This window comes from Pimephales promelas, chromosome 4 (assembly GCF_988280905.1).
Source record: "Pimephales promelas chromosome 4, fPimPro1.hap1.1, whole genome shotgun sequence".
Classification (NCBI taxonomy): Eukaryota; Metazoa; Chordata; class Actinopteri; order Cypriniformes; family Leuciscidae; genus Pimephales; species Pimephales promelas.
The window spans coordinates 25860366-25884659 of NC_142772.1; the positions used below are offsets into that span (position 1 = coordinate 25860366).

Sequence of the window (24294 nt, forward strand, 5' to 3'; positions counted from 1 at the left end):
TACCGTTAGCACATGCACACGTAAATGCTATTATATATTCTCCACTAACTCAACGTATGGATAACTGTAATTGACATCAATTCTACATAAAAATGTGGGAGAAAAAAATCGGGTTTAAATTGTGGTTGTTTATAAATTGAATGCAATTAAAAATGAATGAACATAATTGGAAATTATTACTTTTTAAAATTGTTTCATTGTTCGTTCCATTTATTCGTTATCATAATCATTTATTGTGAGAAGGTCTGTACAAATAATTTCGAATTTTGAATGAAAAGTCTTCTGTTCAGGTTAGGCCATATACTTTTCTGTTTAGACAAAGATAAGCTGCATCTTAATGAAAATTACATAATTTAAATAAAATGTTTTATTACAATAACAAACCTAAAAATTCAACCCGTATTTGGCTGTTTTGGACTACAATTACAGGGAACTTTTATTTTGAATGTCAAGTGGCGCGTGTTAATTACGTCATGGTGTCCTCTGACGCCGTAGGTCAACGTGATTTGTGGGGCAATTGAGCTGAACACACTTTGTGTTAACCGAGTCTGTTTACTTTAGGTTTCATGCATGTTTTAAGTTAAAGTTTTGTCTTTCAAGTCAGAGAATAGTCAAGATGTCTACATTCAGTAGGAGTGCACTGTTTTTCTCTCTTGTTCGCTGTGTCAGGAGACAGCAGCAGTTTCCATGCCTGGAGACTCATATCCAAACTGCGCAGTCAATAGTAGCAGCACGAGGTCGGTATGTTTATTCATGTTCAGCGAGATATTTAGCTGACCGCGAATTCAAGCATCCATGGACATTATATCAAAGAAGCCTGTCCATTGAGGTACTTGATTTATTTATGTACAAAATTTCAATACAGTTCCAGGCCCGACACAATTTACCGTTTAACTCTTTTCTCATGACACTATATTTCTTTAATGTTTTAGGCACCATCTAAAGACGATGAGTACCCACCTCTACCTGAATACACTCCTAAGCCAGAGATCCAAGCAAAGGAAGTGTTCATCGTCCAGGTCAAGGGGCTTCCCTGGTCATGTACTGCAGAGGACTTAATAAACTTCTTTTCTGGTAACCTTACTTGTTTCGATATTTTACAGTCTCCGAAATTATTTTGGAGACATACTGAAGGTTTGTTAACCTTGAAAAGCCTTACATGAAATAAGTCAGAAATATCATTGTAAATGGAACCGTTTATTGGACATTTAGACAAAATATATAAACGAAATCTTTTAAAATGTGGCATTTGTGTTTTATGTTTTGACCAATGATGCCAGTGTAACAAATAAACTTTCCTTAGAAATCTGTTAACATATTTCAAACTTTTATTTTTCACATTATTTCTTTTTATGGACCATAGTATGGACAATCACATTGCTTCAGTTCAATAAATGTTCTACTTGAAATATTAATAGTATTATAAAAATAAATTCTCAGGTTTCATTTATAAAAATCATTAGATTTCACAGCAAAAATACGTTTCACAGGCTGAATGTGGACGTCATTAATTAAATTATACTAAAAGGCCCTTTACCTGTTTAAAAAGTATGAACTATCATTAATATAATTCAGAGGCCTTAGAAATTCAAGTAATTCAGAAATTAAGTAAACATATACCCTCACTGTATGGATGTTGCTGCCCTGAAGATGTTCTGATATAATCTGCTCATCAAATACACTTTCCACTTTATTTGTTTATTGTTTTATTTTATTTATTTATTTTTCAGATTGTAGGATTCGAGCTGGAGTTCAGGGAATCCATATAATTCACAACAGGAACGGCAAGCCGACAGGACAGGCGTTCATTGAGCTGGAGCACGAAGAGGATGTTTGCAAAGCGTTGGATCTGCACAAGCATTATCTGGGACAGCGCTATGTTGAGGGTAAGCTGATTTTGAATAAAAACTCTATGCTTGTTTTTGTGTGTGTGTGCGCGTTTATCATATTTTTAATTGTACATAGAGTTGATATAGCGAACACTGATGTCATGTGTTTCAGTGTATGAGATTACAAACAAAGATGCTGAAGCCATATTGAAGGCTACACAGCCGATTACAGAGTCAGATGGAGTGGTGCGACTCAGAGGACTTCCCTACAGCTGTACCGAGAAAGACATCATTCAGTTTTTCTCTGGTAAGAGATAATGTGACATTTGAACAACATTGCACTGATAAAAGCCTTCTGCTTCATTTGTCTGTTTTGATGTTCTCAAAACAGGGTTGGACATTGTCGAAGATGGAGTTACAATAGTCCTGAACAGGAAAGGAAGAAACTCAGGCGATGCTTTTGTGCAGTTTGTCACAAAGGAAATGGCTGAAAAGGCATTAAAGAGAGACAGAGAAGTCATTGGAAACAGGTTGGTTTATCAAGTAATACTTGACACAAAGAATGCAATTATATTGTTTTTTTCAGGAATATATATGTTTTTCCTTCGAAACTGTTAAATATCTTTGCACAACTGTCTTTGAGTCTTTTAATGGTACGTTTATATGACAACGATCCTGCTTTAAAGTGAAAAGTTTTTCCTTTGCATGTTTCGTTCCCCAGGGGTCAGTGTGAATCCCCATTCACACTGACCCGTGAAAATTATTTAAAACGTTGTATTATGCATGCCATGTTGATGTCACTTTGCAAAGAAAGAATACACACCCTTAAACTGAACACGTAATACGCATGTACATGTCGTCACAGTTTTCACAAATTTGTGTTTTTTAGTCGACACAGAAGATGACAGTGGCATCGGTTTCAAAAGTTTTCAGGACCCCAAAATGCCATTGTCGTGTAAATGAACGGCTAAAACGCACAAAAAGTTGTGCCAAAATATTTAAGTTGTACTAAAATGTTTTGGATCTGTGTTTATAAAGTTTTTTTTTTCCTTGTATCCAGGTATGTTGAGATTTTTCCCAGCAGGAAAAGTGAGATCCAAGTCCAGTATGGAAGTAGGCGAAATGAGACTTTAGCTTCCACACCAGGAGCCGAGTACACGCCCCGCAAAATAAAAACAGGTAAGATGTTTATTACAGTGTCTCTTAACATCCAGACTTTAAAAATGATAACATATCTTGTATACTGTGTGCACTCCCAAGCATCTTTCAAGGACCCTGTGTGTCCTTAAAAAGTCTTAAATTCAGTTTTATCAAATTTAAGGCCATAAAAAGTTTGAATACATATTATGAATTAATTTGCATTATCATTCAGCCCGTCCGCTGTTTTAATTTAGTCTAGACCAGTGGTATTCAAATGGAGGACCATGGCCTGGTTCCATGCGGACTGCGGGACATAATTGCGCCATTATATCTACAGTTCAAAGTCGGAAGCGTGACAAAACAATGGAGTGGTTCACACCACAAGCACTCAGGTCGTTTACAGTAATTCAGACTTTTCAGCGCTACATCCTCTATTTTTATCTAGAGCCAAATGCGCTTTATTCAAGCCCTTTTCGCACTGTGCACGTTGCTTCTCCCACTGAAGATGCTAAAGCGTCACATTAAGAGCTGCAGATGATGCGGTTATTTTAAACACAGTAGCAGAAACACGGTGAGCAGCAAAATAGATTGCAGAAAACGAGAATGCAGCCAGCAAATACAATTATTTGTATGCCATATGACTATGATCGTTTGACTAAACCATGACTTGAGGCACCTTTAAACGTTTTGTTGTTTTCCCCCATACATTTAGCATAATTAATCAGCATATTAAAAGCATTTCATAATAAACACATGCTATAAATTAGAAAATTATTTTGAGGTGGCAAGGAAAGACAAAACAATTACTAGTTAACTTTGTTTTTGTTCATGAGAGTTTCGATTATCATGTGATGCAAGTTGTTTATTTTTAATAGTTAATTACTTTGAGCAAAATATAAAAATGGTCCATATTGTTCTTGAGAGGTAAACCCTACACCAGTATGTTTTATCAGTCCCATGACCTTCTATGTGCCATAACACACACAAAAATAAAATAATAATAACAATTAAAAATAACCTGATAAAACCTCGGATCCAGTTGGGATATTACTTTTCTTTTTTTTTTTGGTAAATATTATTAAAAAAAACATTGTTGCTTTAGCTCTTAGGGCACAAGATTCTCATCTTTGATGACTATTGAGTGTTTAGGATTTTTTCTTTTCTATATAGTACTAAAGCTGCCCCGATGAAAATGTATAACTGTTCCAAAGTAGTATTGTCCGGACTTCCGCTGTGAAGGAAATAAAGAGACCGGACCTCTTGGAACTTTAATTGAATAACCCTGTTCTAGATCAATATGAAAGTCACTTTCACAAGTCACATTTTACACAGCAAACACATTGTCCTAAATGCTAATGTGGATTCTAAAAATATAAACAATTAGGAATATATATTATATATTCAAAATTAAATATAATTTATAATTTTGACCTTAAAAGCTGAAATGTGAGGTTTATCTTTTTATAAAACGTCATTTTATTAGTGTGTTTGACTTGTAAAGTTGTTTAAAAATAATTTTCTGTATAATTTTTCTAGCATGTTACCATAGACATTGCGCTACCCTGCACACAGTATAAATTTTATCTTTAAAAGTTTTAAATTTGATTGTAAAAACCCAGCATATACCCTGACTTTATTTTTGTTCACAGCAAATGCTAGCCCTATATCTGCAACAGTGAACCTTGTTCAAATGCGAGGTCTGCCATATGAAGCCACAGGACAGGACATTGTAAAGGTAAAGTGTTATATTGAATATATTATATTTAAGATATTTTTTTGTTTTTCATGTGCTTTACTGTCAGTAAGTTAGGTCAAAAGGAGTGTGTTAATTGCAGGTTTTAATAGTTTATGCGATTATTAAAAACGTATTTGACCTAGTGCAGTATGTCAGCACTGAATGACCGAGGTGTAATTTGTGTTCCAGTTTTTCGCTCCCATCAGACTGGTGAAGGTTCTTGTAGAGTACAGTTCTGACGGACGACCCACTGGTGAGGCGGAAGCCTACTTCCAAACACATCAGGATGCTGTGTCAGCCATGTCCAAAGACAGAGAGTATTTAAGTAAGCAATGAATATGTTTGATCTTCTAAGCCAATATAACCCAAATGTGGCCCAAAATGTTTAATATAAACATGAAGGGATTAACATGTTTTTTTGTTTGTGTATGTTTTTCTGTCATCCAGATGACCGATATATTGAGTTGTTCCTCAATTCAACAGCATCAAGAGAGGAACAATAGGACGAAAGTAAACTGTTTAAATGCACCCCAATGTACTTAAGTTATTTAATCTACGAGTATATTACAAGAATACATAAAACTAACATTAAAAGAGAACTTTACAGACATTTACTGTTCTGTTCTTTCTTGTTTTCAGACATTAATTTCTGATTTCAGATTGAAACAATGTTAACAGAATAATCATGTGTAGTGGAAGTGTCCGATGTTTAAACAAAAATAAACCTGTTCCATCGTTATACTCGTAACTTTGTGAAATCTTTCATGCACTGCAAATATAGATACAAGTATGTTGTTTATCCCAGGATTACCATGCCATTCCACCAACATTTAATTCTGCCATAAATGTTTGTTCATGCATTTATATATTGGTCATGTATAAAATTGGCTTAGACTGAAGAATCCACATTATTAAAACATTTTATTGCATAGCTAATAATAATAAAATACATTACATGGCAGGCATAAAACTACCTTTTATCTCAATATTTCATAACATTTTAATGTAGCGTTATAATATGCTGTTTTGTCTGAACTGTATCTTTCCTCACAATTTATGAATGTTGGACTTGAAGAGTTTAAAATGTTAATGTGTGTGCCTTCTTCAGTGCATTGTTTTCAAAAAGCTGAAAACACTATCCTGTCTACAATCTACAATCTTTTTATTAAGACATCACTATTATGTTATTGTATCATCTTGCTAGCAATATTAATTGATGGAGACAATTCAAGTACAAGAACTGCATAAATCCACTTGGTGGACAGATTCACACATCCGCAAGAATTATACGTTCTTAAAGCATTTCCAACAAAGAGCTGTTAAAAATCATCCCTTTTTGGCAAATGTTGTGTGCAAAAAAAAAACTAATATGTTGTATGATTGAGATGCCCGAAACTGATAAGATGATCCAGAATGTGATGTGCAATTTATGTACAGCACCATTTACGTTGATAAAGCTGTTAAAGCTACTGACAGGACAGTCTTGAGTCGCCCTCAGGATGGGGAGGACCCGTACTGCTGCAGTAACTGTGAGTAGCAGACGTCACACACGTGCTCAGGGTTGATGGAGGAGGGCAGAGGGAGTTCATTAGCCATGCAGTTCTCACAGAACACACCACTGCAGTTCTTGCACTGCCTCTGAAATAGTTCAAAAGATAAACCACTTGTAAAACAGTTCTAATACTGACAATCACAGCAGTGCTCAATATGTATTACGTTGTGCTTTAGTCATTGAGGGGAGGGGAGGAGGGGGGGGGGACGTGAATATGGATAGATACAACAAAAGTATGTGTAATTTAATTTTAACAAAAATACTATTAAAACTAATATTGTGAATTACTATTAAAACCACTTTTCTATTTTAAAAAATGTGATAATTTTTTTCTTGTGATGGTAAAGCTGAATTTTCAGAAGACATTACTCCAATCTTCGGTGTGTCACATGATCCTTCAGAATTCTAAAAATCAATATTAAAAACAGTTGTGCATCTTAATATTTTTTTGAAAACTGATATTTTTTTCTGGAGTCTTTGATTAATTAGGCTGCATTTACACATGCAGGTCTTGATCAGTGTTGGGTGTAACTAATAACTAAGTAATTAGTTACTATAATTTAATTACTTTTCCCTTGAAAATGTAAAGTAAGGGATTACTCTTCATTTACTTGTAATTTAATTACAGTTACTTCTGATGTAATTGAGGTAAATGCTGTGTATAGATCAATCCGATCTCACAGCGATTCGTATGCATTTTATGAGGTGTCTAAAAATTAGCCATCTTGTAAAATATGTATGAAAAAAGTATGAAATGTCATGAGATCAGACATAAAACAATAGTAGGTTTAACATCAAAATGTATTGTCTGATGTTAAAAAGTATGTTTTTGTCATGTAACCTTCTCCACCTTGGTCAGTTTAAGGATAATTCATGCAATTTTATAGTATTTATTTGAAAGAATTAAAACAGATTCATGTCTATCATTGTATTAATCAGCTGGTTGAGATTGATATGTGATTTTGAAAGTAATTAGTAATTAAAAGTAATTGAATACTTTATAGAGAGAGTAATTAGTAAAGTAATCTAATTACACTGTTGAAGACATAATTAGTAACTTGTAATTAATTACTTTTTTAGAGTAACTTACCCAACACTGGTCTTGATACCCAAATCCGATTTTCTGACTATATCAGGATTTTTTTGACAACCCGCTTAAATCACCTTTTAAAAGTGACCCGTATCCGATTTTTGCATTTACACTGTACACTGCTGAACCTACCAAATGTAGACCTTCTGACCCGGAAAATCAAGTAAAACAGCACGAAATGCAATGGATGCAGATGCGAATAAAATTATCCAGTGTTTTTCTTTCCACAATATTTTGAAAAGTCATCCGATTTGTCTGCTTGCATGGCACACGGAAATGCACGTATCAGATTCATATCCGATTTATTACCACACATGAATGAGGCCTGAATCCGATCTGAGAAAATCAGAATCCATGCGTTTTTTTTTTCCTGCTTACATGTTCACCGGTCATAACCGATCTGTGCCACATGAGAGGAATAAAATCGGATTTGGGTCACTTGAATCATGCAGTGTAAACGAGGCCTTAGTTAAAAAGAACAGCATTTATTTTAAACAGAAATATTTTGTACGATGTCAAATGTCCTTGCTGAATAAAATATTAATTAAAACAAAGTGTACCGACCCTAAAACGTTTGAATGGAAGTGTAGTTCAATATGCACAATTGGCACATCCGTGAACTTAACTGTCAATTTTGTCCCCGCCTCCTTTTGGGGGAAAACATGTCCTTTCATTCTCCCAGCTTCAAATTGGTGTAACAACCCCACCCAGTGGCCAGAGGTGTCTTTCCCCGGACATTTACTTGTACCTCATCGAGTCACCAGGTAAACCCCTGAATGATTTTATTTCGTTTTTTAAAGTAAAAAACCTTAATGTATATATTATGAATTTATGATGATGATGATGGCAGGTAGCCTGGGCTAGTTGAGCATAAAAAAATGCATCTTTCATGCTCTATGGCAGGCAGGGTGGACATATAATTACTTAACATGTTTTATATAAGTGATTTCTTAAGTTATTTACACCTGTCGGCTGTGTACGGACGTTGGTTTTTGCCGTTATTTTGTATTGAAGTCTATGGGGAGTCTAGTTTGTTTCCCAGAACAAAAAACAAAACAAAATTTGGACAAAATTGACAGTTAAGTTCCCGGATGTGCCGGTTGTGCGTATAATGACGTGCTATTAAAAAAGCAATGATCTGTCTAATGAGGAATTTAGAGCTGGGTTGTACCTTGAGTGTAGTCAGAGAGTCTTGATTCTCACACATCGGGCAGATGGAAGGGTCAACATCTTTACAAAGAAACTGGTCCTAACAAATAAGAGAAATCCGTAAATATTAAAATAAGAAATGATTGCAGAGAACTTACAATAAAGAAAATAACAGAAGAATTACTGATCAAACGTACCTGTTCATCTTCTTGTGACAGTGTCCTGAGAGAAAGACAGTTTTGGTTTAATTTTGATAACATTGAAATAAATAATTTCAGTTGTATACTACTGGTTCTGCATTTAAGATAGACTTACAAACTCGAACTTAGACTTGACTTGTCCTCAAGTGCAGTACGCAATGTATAATTTTCTTTTTTGACAGACTCTAACTCCTATATAGAAACAAAAAGACTGAATTTCAGGGAACAGCACACTACATATAGCGAAAGCAACTGAATGGCACGATGGGTGGAAAGCAGGTCTAGCCTTTCTGATGTCATCCACGTGCTGCCTCATGTCTCTCTGCGGAGGCGTTTTTCCTAACAGAGCTTCAGAAGTTTGGCCTCCAGGATGCTCTCGCCATTTCTTGAGCTCTTGTTCCAAAATCCATCTAGAACACCAAGAAAGACAAGGTCTTGATAACTCTTTCGTGAGACGATGATTATAATTTCCACAACATTAGCTGTGTCATCTGTTACAATCATAACGACATCTAACTTATGTACTTCAGTCAGTATATAGACAATAAAATAATAATAATAAAATGTAAATTTATAATTAAATTTATATTTGGTTTAACAATAAATGTATACATTTTTTATCAAAAAACAGTCAAAACTGTAATATTGCAAAAGATTATTACATACTTTTCTATTAGAATATATTGTAAAAAGTAATTATTCGTGTGATGGCAAAGCTAAATTTTCAGTATCATTACTCCAGTCTTCAGTGTCACATGATTCTTCAGAAATCATTCTAATATGCTGATTTGCTGCTCAAGAAACATTTATTATTATTATCAATGTTGAAAACATGTTGTGCTGCTTAATATTTTTGAATCTGACTAACACCAATCTCTCTACAACAGTACTGTAAATGGAGAAATTACCATTATTATTCAATATTAGTTCATGATGCGTAATGAATCAATTAACAACTAACCAGATCTTTTGCTTTCTAGATATTAAACCATATTCTCAGTACCTCTGCCTTCGTAACTGCTCAACCTCTTGCTGCAGACTCGCAATCTTGTCCCCAAACTCCTCCTTGAACAGTCGATTGGCCTCATCCGCCAGGTCCCGCTCTCTTTCTGCCTTCTTACATCTGAAGTTGGGCCACATTAACTTAATGAGGTGAAATGAAAACTTAACTAAACTAAAAAGCCATGGAAAAATGAAGAAGATAAAAGAACTGAAGGAGGAACTTAAAAGACAGCTGGAGAGGACAGGAGGAAACGTGACTAGAGCAGAAACTGTAAATACTTAAGAAGACAAAGAAGTCTGACAGGTGTCTGATTTTTTTTATTAAGCTATATTTGTACTACAGTTCACATCTATTTTATGTCTACATACACTTCAGTCCGTTCACAAATTAGAGGATTTCATCATCCAGACTTTTTGCAGAATCTGTAAAGCTTGGAGTCACAAATATCTTTCCAAAGCTTCGACATTTGGCATCAAACCACCACTGCGTCGAATTCAGATTTCAATTAAGTTTACAATAAGCTGTAAAATAATTCAGGCACGCAATCTTGCACTCAACATAATTTCTTGCAAAAAAAAAAAAAAGCCAACATAATCTCCTGAATATCCCTGAAAGAAACATATTTAGTTCATTTGTTTAGCTTGGGCATCCAAAGTACTCAACATCATCAAACTTAAGCACGATTTTTGAGAGATCAACCAAAATTACCCGAATAATATGGTGTTGCATACTATCATAGACTATAGAGTATAAAACGATTGTACGTTTTTGTTAGGAACGTTTCCCTCGTGCTGGACTGAAGCGTTTTATGGTTTTTATAATGCACCAACTTTGAGAAGTGTCCTGCTATCCTCTTTTTTCAGTATTGAGACGTAGAGATATAAGAGAGATGCGTTTCCATTACTTAAAATTAACGTCTGCCATCTTAGTTCTAAGATTGGCCAAAATAGCTGCATTTTACTTCGGTTAAAACATACAGAGGGATACTAGAGACAGGAGCACTGGATCAGGCATTCAATATTGAAAAATGAGGGTTGACGCAGAAGCAAGATCTGTAGTAGTTTTCAGTCCGGTTCCAAGACAAAATAACGGCAATGGATCTGACACCCAGTAACAAAATAAATGCCCTAGTCGTCTATGTTATGCGAAAACAAACTAAAGATCAGATTTTATTTTTTTGGAAACTATCCGGTGTTTGTGAACGTTTTATTGCTGCCTCTGAAGGAGTTTTCCAGCAGCTGTGTTCAAGCTTCGTGCCTGTTTAGCCATGTCGTTCTCACTGCTCAGTAAAAATGAGTAGAAACACAAGAGAATGAGCACGCAACGAATGTCAAATGAACAGGTAAAAGAGAAGAAGGGATTAAGAGAAGACAGAGACAGAGAGCAGAAGTCATTTTTAGAAACAGACTGTTGACGACCTGTGGGAGGCTTGAAACAGGAAAGAGTGGACTTGTCTTATTAATGCCTTGATTTGTGCTCTATATATATATGGGATTTGCACTTTCTCTTTGTCATGATCATTCTTGATCACTGATCTGAAATCTGCCCACCCTAAACAATCCATGTTTGGAAAATTATTGTTATAAACAGTGGGATTCTGCACTATAGCATAAAAATACCATATGTTTGCAGATATTTATGAAACATGCCAAGTTCACAAACTAGTGTCTGAGAAAAACTATGCTACAGCCACTTATTCTACTTTGAAATGTACGTTCCGTGTCAGAATGTCTGTTTTTGTTTTGGTCTGTGTAATTCTGCCCACTGCCAAATACCCAATAGTATTTCTACACCCCAGGTTGCCAGTACTGTAGCCATGGAAGCCAACAAACTAACTGGATCAGAGATCGCCAATTATACTAGTCTAAAAAGCCTCACCATCCATCTACAAAGCTAAAAAAAAAGGCATATTGCTCATTGCCTTCCATTATTAATAACACACGTTCCTGTTGCATGTCCTTCAACTGGCAACCCGCGTGAGCATCAAGTCTGTGGAGGAGCGGGCGGGAGAAATTAAGCCACTCCAATATTTTCAATTTGGACTGTAGTACTTATTTCAACCACTAGCTGTCAATATTACATAAGGCACCTTTAAATGTTCATTTATAAATATATACAGTAAATAAATATTAAATATCTAAATTGTTCTTTAGTTAATGTTCAGTCAAAATATATTATTAAATCAAATGTTAAATCAATTAAGCATGATCACTGAATAATATTATTCTGTGTTCTTTCTGCAGAACATCTGGGATTCAAAATAGACTATTTTTAGTCATAGATCAAATAATAAAAATTGTGGCATTGATAATTTGACTTTGGACAGACAGTCAGATGTTCTTCCTTTGCATTTTTACTTCACACTACAATTATGATACTAATAACATAATTAAAGAAGATTTTAGAAACAAGTGTTCTTTTCACTAGTGCTCTTAAGACTTTGTTTTTACAGTATCCATGTCATGTGTAAATGCTGTGCTGTGCTCACCTGCTCTCCAGCTGTTTAATAATGCTGCCCATCTGGTTTGTTTTCTCCTCCAAGCGGCTGATGATGTCACTCTTCTGTTTTGCACCAGTCTCTGAGCTCTACAGGCCAGACACACAGCAATAACATGCTACGTCAAAAATAAATGCAGTTTTGCTACACTAGATTTAAGCAGTACTAATACAGTAGTAATATTCTTAATCTTATGATTCCTCACATAAAAGACATGAAGCAGCAAAAGGCTTTCAGAAAAATGAATAGAAAGTCCTGCATTTTTAAACAATGGATGGTTAGTTACCCCATTATTTTATGTTGCTTCATAAAAAGTATACAGTATATCGCAAAAAAATAAAAAATTTGATTACACTAGTAGATTTTGTTTTCTGCCAAGTTCGACACACTATGTGACTCGGCACTGTACGTCTACTTTCTTCTTTAAATTGGCAGTGTTAAATCCAATCACTTCGTTTTCACTCCGCCAAAGGTTAACCTGTTAATATGGGTGCTTACATAAACCTGTGTATGTAATAAATATAAATAAATAATTAAGAGTGTGTTTTGTTGAGACTCGAGAAGCAGCTCCCATGATAAACCTGTAAATTGTTTTTTTTTTTTCTCTCATACCTGTGACTTAACGGAGAGCTCATGGTTGAGTGTACGCAGTTCATCTAACTGCTGTCTGAGCTCCACCAAAGCGTCGTGTTTTTCACAGATGTCCTTCTCTAGCATCTTCATGGACAACTCCATCTCCTGCTTCATCCCTATTTGCACCTCAAGCTCCTTCTCCACATCCTACAGACACACACGCAGAACTCGGACTCGAGTCTTTGAAGAACCCACATAAGAGATGAATTTGAAGATGAGCAATTCACACAAAAGCATTAATATTTTACTCACCAATCTGAGCTGAGTTTCCTCTTTGAGCTGTTTGCGAGTTTCTCCGAGCACTTGACCGTTTGCAGTACCATCTGCCCTTGATGCCTTCAGGAGGAACATAGGTCAAATATCAGACAACTAAGCAAAGCGCAACCAAAGCAGTGTTATGACAGCAAAAGTAAGCTTGTGGTTCGCTTTTGAATAATGAGTAACATGCAATCAATCATTGTTGTTTGACTGAATGATTGTTAACAGTCAGTACTTCAATGATATTACTGTGGGTTCAACACAATGCTGTTCACCTTGCGACTAGACTCCACTAAGTAAGAACTTTCCTCCTTCACTCTTTCCAGGTCCTCCTGCAGAGTGATGATCCTGTTGTTTGCGACAGCAAGCTAAGTAACAAGAACAATATATTTTATTTATTAAATACAGTTTACCATTTATAATTTCACAAAAGATGTCAAACAAATACAGTTATTTTAAACTTTCTGTTCATCAAAGAATCCTGAACGACATTAAGTAGCACAAGTGTTTTCAACATTAAGTAGCGCAAGTGTTTTCAACACTGATAATAATGAGAAATTGTTTTGAAGAAAAAATTTTGAGCAGCAAATCAGCATTTCAGAATGATTTCTGAAGGATCATGGTACACTGAAGACAGGAGGAATAACTAAATTGAGCCTTGCCATCACAGGTATCAAATACATTTTAAACAGTTCTTTTAAATTGTAATAATATTTCACAATTGAACTTTTTTTACTATTTACTGTTTTGATCAAATAAATGCAACCTTAGTGAGCATAAGAAACTGTTCAACAGTAGTGTGAATTCAGTTCTATTTCATTTAAATCATTTATCTGCCATGTATTTCACCCACCTCCTCTGTAAGTTTTGTGTTGGACTTTTCCAGCGCATCGACTTTGGCTTGCAGATTATTCACTGACGCACTGGGAAAGGGGAATTAAAAGTGACAATGTGAGATTGCTAATGGTTTCCAAATGAGCAGCTACTTACACTCACAACCCACAAGGCTGATGTTGGGTAAAGCAACTGCACCTTAAATGTCTGTTCAGTTCCTCCACGTAATTCTTCTGGTCAAGAATAGCTGTAATCTGGCCATCGCTGCAAGCAAAGAGCAGCTTTAGAAGCAGCACTGAGCTTTTCACAATGAGTCCAAAACCTGTCAAGACTAAAACAACTAGCTTCAATTGAGGAAGTCTAACTTAGACTTACCCCTCTGTGCTTTTGCTACTGTGCGCACCATCTTTCAGATACATGGAAAAGTCTATGACTCCAACCTATAAACAGAGTAAATAAGATCTTATTACCCTGTAAAAACAAATAAATTAAAGGAGCTGTATGCAAGATTGTGGCCAAATCTGGTACTGCAATCACTTTCAAATTAGGGTGTATCCCCCCCTTCCCCCGTGACTCGAGGTTGCCAGATATGCTGCAGGTTCCAGCAGGAATGTAGGCTTCTACAAGAAGCTTCCAATGGCAAGTGACAAGTCCTACACAGTAAGGTTTTTTTTCTTTTAATTATTAATTTCGGACTTTGTAACAAAGTATTTCGGATTCATATAGAGTTTTTTGGGGTTTCGCAACGTTAGAATGTTTTTATCCGATTCCGACACATTTGTGTATTTGCAGCTGTGGTAACAAGCACAGCTGGCAACCCAAATGCCACAACACTACTGACTCCGTGATTGGTAGATCGGTGGAGGGTGACACATCAGACCAAAACACAACTTGACAACATCAACATCAGTCAAGGGCTGCGACCTCACTTTTTTAAATGACAATATCCTGGCTGGATTTGAAATGAACATGATTTCTTAATGTCTAGTGACATATCAGGGAAAATGTATGATTAATTGAAATAAATTTCTTGCATACAGCTCCTTTAACTTTTTGGCAAGCACACTTTAGAGAATAACATTGACAGCAAAGTTGTTCTATCATCTATTTGCTTGTGTTCAGTAAAAAGTAACAAACCTGTGAGTCTAAATCTTCTCCCTTCATACACAAGTTAGCATCAATGACATTCAGGCCCACCAACAGCCCAGCGATCACGGCTCCTTCCTCCTCCATCATAAGAGCGTTGGGCTCATAGAATTCACTGAGGAAAAAAACAACAGCAAATATAAGATGTTGAAAAAAACTGCATTGCATGACCACAATTACAGCTTTTATATTAAAGACCAAAGGCAGGAACTGTACCTGAGCAGGTCTTTTCGGTTTATGATGGTCTTCATGTAATCTGAGAGCTTCTTCTGCATCAAGGCCAGGCGAAGCCATGCTCTGCCTCTTCCTAACGGGGTTCTGAGATAAAAGAACAACTTCAGATTTCGAAACAAAGTAAAACACCACGTTCAGGTTGAAGATGTTTTCTTACTTGAGCCCAGGAAGGTCTTTGACACTGGCTGTGATCTCACCAGCTTCTGGAGTCAACTTTTCTACAAGCTCCAAAGGACCCCAAAAAGACTTATTTTGACCAAGGAATGTCTTCTTGCCTAAAAAAACAGGAGAACTTTAGAAAAATAAAACCTAGAGACAGACTGAGACAAAGAAATAAACCTGTTAAAGACTTGGATTCACTGTACTATACATTAAATGTCCCAACCATGGTGTAGTTGCACAATCACTGTCAAGGTAGCATTGCAAAACAAAACATAATGGTACACTGTACTTACGGGATTATAAATGGTATACACAACACACCAAAGTACTGTGCAATCAGTAACCGTCAGAATTAATGAACAAATGATCAAGCTATTATTACATAAAGGACATAAATGATGAACAGAGATTACTCTGCGGATAGTGGAATTATGGTTGGGATTTTTTCTGCTTACTTTTAAGTCCATGTTTCAGGCAGTGCTCCATGACGACAAAAAACTGCTGCAACGGGGCATAGTCTGAGTCAAGCGTGCGGCCCAGGTTCAATGCGGACTCGATCAAGCCCTTGATGCTCAGCTTGGCCATGTTCATCAGGTTAAGCCTCTCGATGGCAATGGGGTCTTTGGGATCTGGAGTAAAACAGAAATTCAAACATTATGTTAGATATGATACAATCCTCTTACTCCGACTTCTCCTACACACAGTATTTAACATGATATGAAAGCAGTATATGAGAGTTTGGACTTTCCATTAGCTACGAATACATGGTTTCCTCTAAACCTGGCAAAAAAGAGAAAAAACCTAGTTGATGCCATTTGAAATGCATCAACAATGCAGATTAAAGGGCGTCTTCATAGAACATATAGTTTTGTTTGCTGTTCTTTTCAAAATAATCTCCACCCAACCTTACAATGCATCACAACTTACATAAACTATAGTAAATCAATTTTCAGTTCTCAAGCCTCACCCTGTCTGATCCAAAACACACCTACAGTAATGCAATAGTTTCATCATCAAGTCTCTCAATCTATGTCTGTAAGCAATTAGCAGTGACCTTTTTAGCACAGCAATGGGAAAGACTGATAAAACAAAAAGAGTTTTCCTTTAGGTTGACTTTATAAATGGGCCAAGATGAGCTAATTTGGCATTTAGTCAAATTTCTCATTAACTCGGTGCATTTAAATAGTTCAAAAAAATAAAACATCTCATTTCACTTGGTCATTTTTTACAGCACATTGACTCCCTAATACAAAGTTAAAAATAAAGACGTTCAAAGACCTTGAGATTATTGTATAGAATCGCTAATGCGAAGACTAAAACCAAGACATTCAAAGACCATGAAATTAACAGGAAAGCCGACAGCTTTCAACGGGTACAAAATACGAATGAAAGACCTTCTTGGTGTAGCTTCACACAGTCACACAGAGTGAGTCTAGCCATCGCTACTCAAGCCAAAGGTTACACAAACAACAAAAAATTAATAAATTCTGTAAAGACAGATTTTCTTGATCTTATCGACAAGAAGTCTCTGAATCATAAACATTTAATGTCTTTTAAAGCTCTGAAAAGCTTAGGAAATCTAAAGAGCCAGAAATTTATCATGAATGCTGATAAAACCATGCGATAAAAAAGTCAAATCAGCCAGAGAATGTGGTGGGGCAGTGAGACAGCCAAAGAAAACAGGCCACACAAGAGTATTCCAGCCAAATGGGTAGCCAGATATTCTGCTAGCTTAAAAGATAGCTAGCAATAAAAAACAGACACAAAGCTATTGACGGAAACTTCAAACCAAATCAAAAACAGGAAGGGAGATAAGACATTGAAAAAGAGACAGATAAAGAAAACAACAAAAGAACATGAAGAAGGTAAAGCTTTTGAAGCTGTGGTGCGAATGTGCTGTTCAGGGGCTGGTTTGATAAAGACAGGGCGGTGCGGCCACGCCTGCTGTGGTTTTAGGATGGTGCCCGAGGCGGGGATGAGGTGGACTGGGGAGAGTGATGCCACCATACGCACCTTTAAACTCATCAAGCATTTGCATTTGCTCCACCAAATCTGTGAAATCCTCCCATGAGTCTTTGCAAAAGGCAATGGAAAACAGAAAAAAAAGCAGAAAAGGATTGGGTCATGCACATCATGGGAGTAAAACAAAGCAACAACAAGAGACACATCATGTTGTAGGATGTTTGGTTGTTGAGTCTAATCTACAGAGCCAAGCGCTCTCTCTCTCTCTCTATTCTCATTGTCATACATTAGAGCAAAAATGTTCCTAGAGAACAACTTCAGAAGCACTATAACTGAGACTAATAATAGCAATGTTGATGGTCATTAAGAGCCACTAAAATGTGTGAAGTCATTTGACTACAATAGAAAAAGGAGCTCAAATAATGTTCTTCTTGTTCTGGAAGACTCATTGCATCTTATCTAAATCCATTTGTTTGTCAGAAGGCCTCAGGACAGAATGTCATATTTCCTCTTCTTTATCCACAGCACTAGAAGTAATATCCTTAAGTTTTCATTATGACTTTAAAAGGATGGTTCACAAAAAACGGTAAAATATCTGTCATTTATTTATTCACCTTCATGTTACTCCAAACCTGTGTGACTTGAATTTCTTTCTTTTTTGGAACATAATACAAGATATTTGGAGAAATTATCTTGTTTTGAAACTAATATTTTGAAAAAAATATCTTCTTTTAAGTTCCAGAGAAGAAAGTAAGTCAAACAGATTAGGAACAACATGAGGGTGAGTAAATGATGACCGAAATTTCATTTTGGATGAACTATCCCTTTAAAGGAGTAGTTAACTTTTTAAAAAAACTTTTGCTGATAATTTACTAACCCCCATGTCATCCAAGATGTTCCAGCATTTGGGCTTATAAAACTTACTTTGTTAGTTATTTATTAAATGAGCGATCGTTTTGCTTGATAAGACCCTTATTCATCGTCTGGAATCGTTTAAAGCCCTTGAACAGTTTGCACTAAAAGTGTCTTTTGGATCTTGAACCCTTTGGTTTCCACTGAAGTCCATTATATGGAGAAAAATGCTGGAATGTTTTCATCAAAAACCTTCATTTCTTTTCAACTGAAGAAATAAAGACATGGACATCTTGGATGACATGGGGGAGAGTAAATTATAGGTTTTTTCAAAAGTGAACTACTCCTTTAAGTTCTTCTATGTCACTTAGCTGTGGGGGGGAAAAGAGAAAGAAAAACTAAGACAAAAATCAAATGACACTTAATGAGGCACGGCAGTACACTACAAAGAACGTCTGCAAACAGTGAAACAGACCAAGGGGGAAATGGCAACTAATTTATATTTACTGATTTGCACAAAAGATTAATTGAAGAGAACATTTATTATAAAACATCTATGAAGAAAAGTTACTGTCTTGACTTCATCTGGCTCTGAAAACTGACCTAAAGTCAAAATATGAATTTTTATGTCATCTGTTTATTACAATGTGATAGTGAGGAGACACATAAGTCACACAGTGCAAAGGTGATGCAATTCTTGGAAATGTATGACCAATAAACAACTACTAGACAAATTGATCAGACCTTATCAGATAATGTTTTCTATTCCTTGTCTTGCTACATGCCTCTTAGCTCAATACACAGAAAACACATTAGACTGAGATAACTGCTGCTACTAACATGTAGATTCTGGTCTCTAATGCCAATTGAGAAGTATAACACCCCTTTACGACATTTGATTGAGTTGGAATCTCGGGCACGTTTCCAAAGAAACAAAAATGTGTCCACATGACTGTGTTTCCTGATGTCCTCTTTTAACCTTTGGCACAGTAAGCCGTGACTCTCCAGCAATGCACTGGACTAGCAAAACAATTGTGAGCTCTGACCACAAGTCAACACTACTCCACAAAAAAAAAAAAAAAAAAAAAAAAACTGTAGTGCATTATATTTTTTACTTTACAAAAGAAAATAAAAAAACAAGTTGTAAGCAATTTTGTAAAATGCCTTTTATTTTTATTAAAAACAACAAAAAATGTTGAAAAATCAAACTATATTAAGTCATTTGTAAAGGCCCATTCACACCAAGGTCGATAACTATAACATTTTACCAATCGTTCTAATTCAGAGAATAGGGAAGTCCATAGCACAGCTTTATTGATAACCACAATATCATTGGAATCACTTTCAGAACTATTTTTTGCAGGTGATGAACAATAAAAAAAAAATGGACAGCCAATCAAAATCCTGACTTTAAAGAGCTTGAGAAGCTCCAAGAACAGAATGTTACCGTTCATATGCATGCATGGTAATATAATTAGCCTTAAAATTATCTTTATAGTCATTATTTTAGGTGTGAACAGGCAAGTCATTTAAAAAATATATGATCAAGAATCCAAATATCTTAATAATAGTCTAAATAGAGTTACAGTTTGTCAAAAACTGATTTATTTATATTATTTATTTGGGACTTTCATTCTGGTGGACTTTCCCAACAGTGTTATGCGCGTGCTTAATTTGTTCTATGTGACAATTTAATTGGACAACTTAACTACATAACAGCATATGAATAGCTTCATTCAAATCATTCAGTGGGAAACAAACCTTCACAACCCCTTGTGCTCCATATAAACTACATTTCCAGGCAGGCCTGCGGGAACGCTGAGAGCATGATGGTGGAAGGTTGGGCCAGCACCGCCCAGAACGATAAGAGCAACGGAGGCCTAGTGATGCTGTGCGCGCCTACCTTCATGAGCAGGCTCGGGATCAGGCGTGAGCGAGATGTCGTTGAGCTCACGCAGGCACAGCCATTCCCCATCCACCGACACGCGGAAGTTGCATAGGTAGATGGTCTCTCGGGCAGCCTGTGTGATCTTGTCAGTAGTGGGGGTGGGGGCATCGCTCTGGGGAGTCAGATCAGACATGGTGACTCAGCTGATCGCTGCTGCGACGACAACAACACTTACGATGGCGGCCGTCAGCAAAGAGTCAGGTGCAGGGAATGGAAACAAAGACTTCTTTTTAAAAATCCAGTCCAAGTAAGAGTCTTCTCCAGGACAAAGGAGGATGGAAAAAAGGACAAGGAAAACAAAGAAGGGGAAACAGAAAAAAAAATCCACCTGCAGTCCACGCCAAACCTGACCGAAAGGATGCTATTCTTCTGGGGCCCAACAGCCTCGTCTTGCGAATGAGCAGCGACTGCTAAAATCCTGCGTGTGAATAAAGGCGTCAGTGCTCTCTGGCTCAGCACAGCCAGGGGATTGAGATGCTGTATGAGCTCAGTGGAGCTACAATCAGAGATGTCTCTCTCTCTCTCTCTCTCTCTCTCTCTCTCTCTCTCTCTCATTCCCTCCCTCCCTTACAGCCCAGCTGCTCGCATTCACCGGATTGGCTGCACGTTCTGCAAATGGGAGGGTGTTGACCAAGATGGCCGCCGTGATGCTGAGGAGAATTGTGGGAGTCACGTGAGCAGATGGTGGAGGGGGCACAGTTCCCGAGAGGCCTGTCAGATGGGGGAAGGGGGAGCTGTTGCCAATGATCCAAATGCTGAACAAGAGAAGTGTGGAAGCCCTACTGTTTGAGAACCAGAACACTGCTGATAAAGCTTTAGGAAGAGCAAGGTGCCAATTAGTGTAAAATTAAACAGTGTATGAAACCAACAAGTAGGCCTAGCTAAAATTCTACAGACACAATGTGTGATATAATGTGAGTGTGTGACTGTTTTTTTCTGAGCATTTGGGACGGAGTTGTATAATTATAGAAAGAAATATGACAAGGTAGGTCTTTTAAAAAAAAAACAAGCCTTTGGAAAAAATAAACTTATGCAAAGTCATGTAAAATGCTGTTTGAATATTAGAAGTAATCTATTAACCTCATTAATTATTTACAAAGGGAAAGCACTCATGCATGAAACCGATCCATTTATAACATTGTGTAACACCATTGGGTACTGACATGCACTACCTCTCAATTTGAACTATTTTAATTATTTTAAAGAAATGAATACATTTATTCAGCAAGGATGCAAAAACGAATCAGAAGTAGGGAAACTGAGAGTGTTACAGAAGTTTTTAGTTTGAATAAATATTGTTGCTTAGGTCTTTTAATATATAGATTGGAAAGTTCAATTTATACATGATACAGAAAAACTGTATCATGGCTTCCACAAAAATATTAAGCAGCAGAATGGTTTTCAACATTGATAATGATAAGAAATGTTTCTTGAGCAGCAAATCAGCATTTAAGGAAGATTTCTGAAGGATCATGTGAAAAATGAATTAGTGATGCTGAAAATTCAACTTTGCCATCAGTTACTTTAAATTGTAACGATATATTACACAATATGACTTTATTATTTTGCAATACGATTTTATCAATGCAGGCTTGTTGAGCATAAGAGAATTCTTTCAAAACATCTAAAAAAAAATCTTACCGACCCCAAACATTTGTAACATTGGTCTGATTTAGAAAAAATAATATATATTATAATAATGAGTAATATAATAATAACAAGTACAATTTAACCATTAAACCAACAACAACTTCCTGGCTCACAATACCCTAGCATTTTCTATTTTTCAGCTTCTCAAATATGACAGCTATTCAGCTATAGTGGATTTAGGACAGCGAACTGGTTGCACACTTGCACATAAAATCTCAGAAGATGCATTATATCCTCCAAGAAATGTTTGCAAATGGTTTAATTAATTCTATGTATTCAGATACCCTAATCTGTCGACAATGACATAGGCCTACTCATGTTGCTTTTTGCAGCATTCATATTTGGATGTGGGCAATGATATAAAAAGAACTGAATTATTGGTGATTTGATGTGACAAACACCATGAAATATTAAAAATGGCATTTAAAAAACCTGTCCACTATACATCAGAGAATAAAAAAAAAAATCAATGTTGTTATACTGGAAAAGCATAGCCTATTTAAAAACACAGAAAACCAAGTGACGAACTACAGAAAGCAGTTGAGCATCACATGTGCATTCCAACCATTTCCACCGTGAAACCCGAAAATGCTGCCAAGGATAAACAACCATCTGACAATTGCAACCGCCACACTAAACCTAAAAATGCAGTTCTCATCATGAACATGACCTCAAAGATTAAGAGTTTATCTGAACTGTGTATTATTTGTGGACAGTAAAAGGTTCACCCAAACCTATATGAATTTCTTTCTTCAACTGAACACAAAAGAAGATATTTTGAAGAATGTCAATAACCAAACAGTTGATGGTCCCCATTGACTTCCATAGTATGAAGGGGAAAAACAAACACTATGGAAGTCAAAGTGGTCTAATCATCATTCTTAAAAATATCTTCTTTTGTCTTCATAAATTAACACAGGTACAGGAAATATGTGAGAGTGAGGCTACATGACAAAATTTTCATTTCTGTCTGTGTGAAATATCCCTTTAAGATAGTGTAGTAGATATTCATCTACATCTATAAAAAAGCTGTTGTTTACATGCGAGCTGATAACAGATTGTATCATCGGTGAATTATTTATTGCTGATGAATTAAGTCAGAAATTCAAGAAAAATGACCATCCAAAAAAGACTGAAACTGAACAGCAAAATGCAAGCTTGCATAAACGCTGCAGTGGCTGTCATTGTACGGTGTTGTTGACATTGAAACACAGGGCTTAGGCTGTCAAATATTGCTGGATGTTCAAGTGAAGCAAACACCATCACATTCTATTAAATAAACCCATAATGCCGACGATCATATCATATACTCACTTCTTGTTTTCTTGTTGGTCTTCTCAATCTGGAATTCATATCGCACTGGTGAAGGAAGAGAAGAGCTCGTCTGTGTAAACTGTATACTTGAGTTATAAGTTAGCGCTTCCTTAAAGAAAATCACAGATGCCGGAGAAAGCGACTCCTCTGGACTGTTGACAACATGTCCATCGATGTCCTTCATGTGGGGTTTGAGAAATTCATTAGATGACACTAAAGTTTCGGAAACTTCAGCGCTATGCTTCTCCGATGCTCCTGAGCTCTGGTCCGCCATCTTCAGTTCAAAATTCATGTGACCATGCGTCATCCCATTCCGCTATCGTGTGAAGCAAACTCGTGTTTATCCGAGACTGGTTTAGGATAGTTATATATTACGACTCGGCATCTTTTAGCCGTATTGTTTCTTAATTTTCAGCCAAACAAAAAAAGAAATAAAAAATATTGGTCATATGTCATGACGTAGAAGATCAGCTGGCCGAGAGCATTTAAAGGAACAGCAGCAGCCAGCATCAGTACCTCAATATAGCGTGACGATAAATACCTTCACAACCACTTCACATCAGTGTACTGTAGCCAGGCCTACGAACATGTGCGCAGTGCTTGGTGGTAATTGGTTACATCATGCAATCTGGATCCAAAAATACTTTTAAATATTTTAAAATAGGCTACTCATAATTAGACCAGTTAGATTACTTTTTTTATTTATTCCATGTAAATCCTCACAATGCTACATCATTCATAATAACCCACATTTATTCTCCCTACTACTTCTTCTTTTTTTTTTTTTTTTTTTTTTTTCATTCTTTCCTTGGCTATTAAAAATGCTTGGCCATAAGACGACGTTCATATTCCATTTCATGTTTGTGGAATTGCACACAGACCAGCCACTAAAAGCTGAGACCCACGCATCACCGGTTTTACAAAAATCATTTCACTTTTAAGAAAAGTGTTCTCAACATTGCAACATATAATCAACTCCTGACAAACACATTAATTGATATTAGTGAATTATCATTCAGTGAGTTCAGGTAGCCTATTACAGTTTTTGGAAGTATTATGTCTTTTCACACATTAAAATGTATAGCCTACAAATTCACATCATTTAA

General features: G+C 36.3%; 2 protein-coding genes across 8 annotated transcripts; one reads left to right on the plus strand and one right to left on the minus strand.

Moving 5' to 3' along the window:
- The first annotated feature begins 468 nt into the window (after nucleotides 1-468).
- On the plus strand, nucleotides 469-5443 carry grsf1 (G-rich RNA sequence binding factor 1). Its single transcript, XM_039649948.2, has 9 exons — nucleotides 469-829; nucleotides 933-1074; nucleotides 1731-1886; nucleotides 2002-2136; nucleotides 2221-2359; nucleotides 2890-3008; nucleotides 4619-4704; nucleotides 4894-5029; nucleotides 5152-5443. Exons 1-9 carry the CDS (start codon nucleotides 617-619, stop codon nucleotides 5205-5207), a joined length of 1182 nt encoding a protein of 393 aa, XP_039505882.2. The 5' UTR covers nucleotides 469-616; the 3' UTR covers nucleotides 5208-5443.
- Nucleotides 5444-5606: 163 nt separating this feature from the next.
- On the minus strand, nucleotides 5607-23669 carry rufy3 (RUN and FYVE domain containing 3). 7 transcript variants are annotated; one of them, XM_039649929.2, is made up of 19 exons: nucleotides 23189-23669; nucleotides 17476-17535; nucleotides 15918-16091; nucleotides 15458-15575; nucleotides 15283-15384; nucleotides 15058-15181; nucleotides 14296-14360; nucleotides 14119-14184; nucleotides 13940-14009; nucleotides 13362-13454; nucleotides 13081-13164; nucleotides 12808-12975; nucleotides 12187-12284; nucleotides 9699-9818; nucleotides 8982-9105; nucleotides 8811-8887; nucleotides 8693-8717; nucleotides 8518-8595; nucleotides 5607-6342 (listed from the first exon to the last, which is right to left on the minus strand). In XM_039649929.2, exons 1-19 carry the CDS (start codon nucleotides 23493-23495, stop codon nucleotides 6199-6201), a joined length of 2097 nt encoding a protein of 698 aa, XP_039505863.2. In that variant the 5' UTR covers nucleotides 23496-23669; the 3' UTR covers nucleotides 5607-6198. The 7 variants fall into 7 exon arrangements, with proteins under 7 accessions (XP_039505863.2, XP_039505865.1, XP_039505864.2 ...); XM_039649931.2 differs by lacking the exon at nucleotides 23189-23669 and adding an exon at nucleotides 20180-20749; XM_039649930.2 differs by lacking the exon at nucleotides 17476-17535 and having other exon boundaries at nucleotides 23189-23664.
- Nucleotides 23670-24294: the final 625 nt, after the last annotated feature.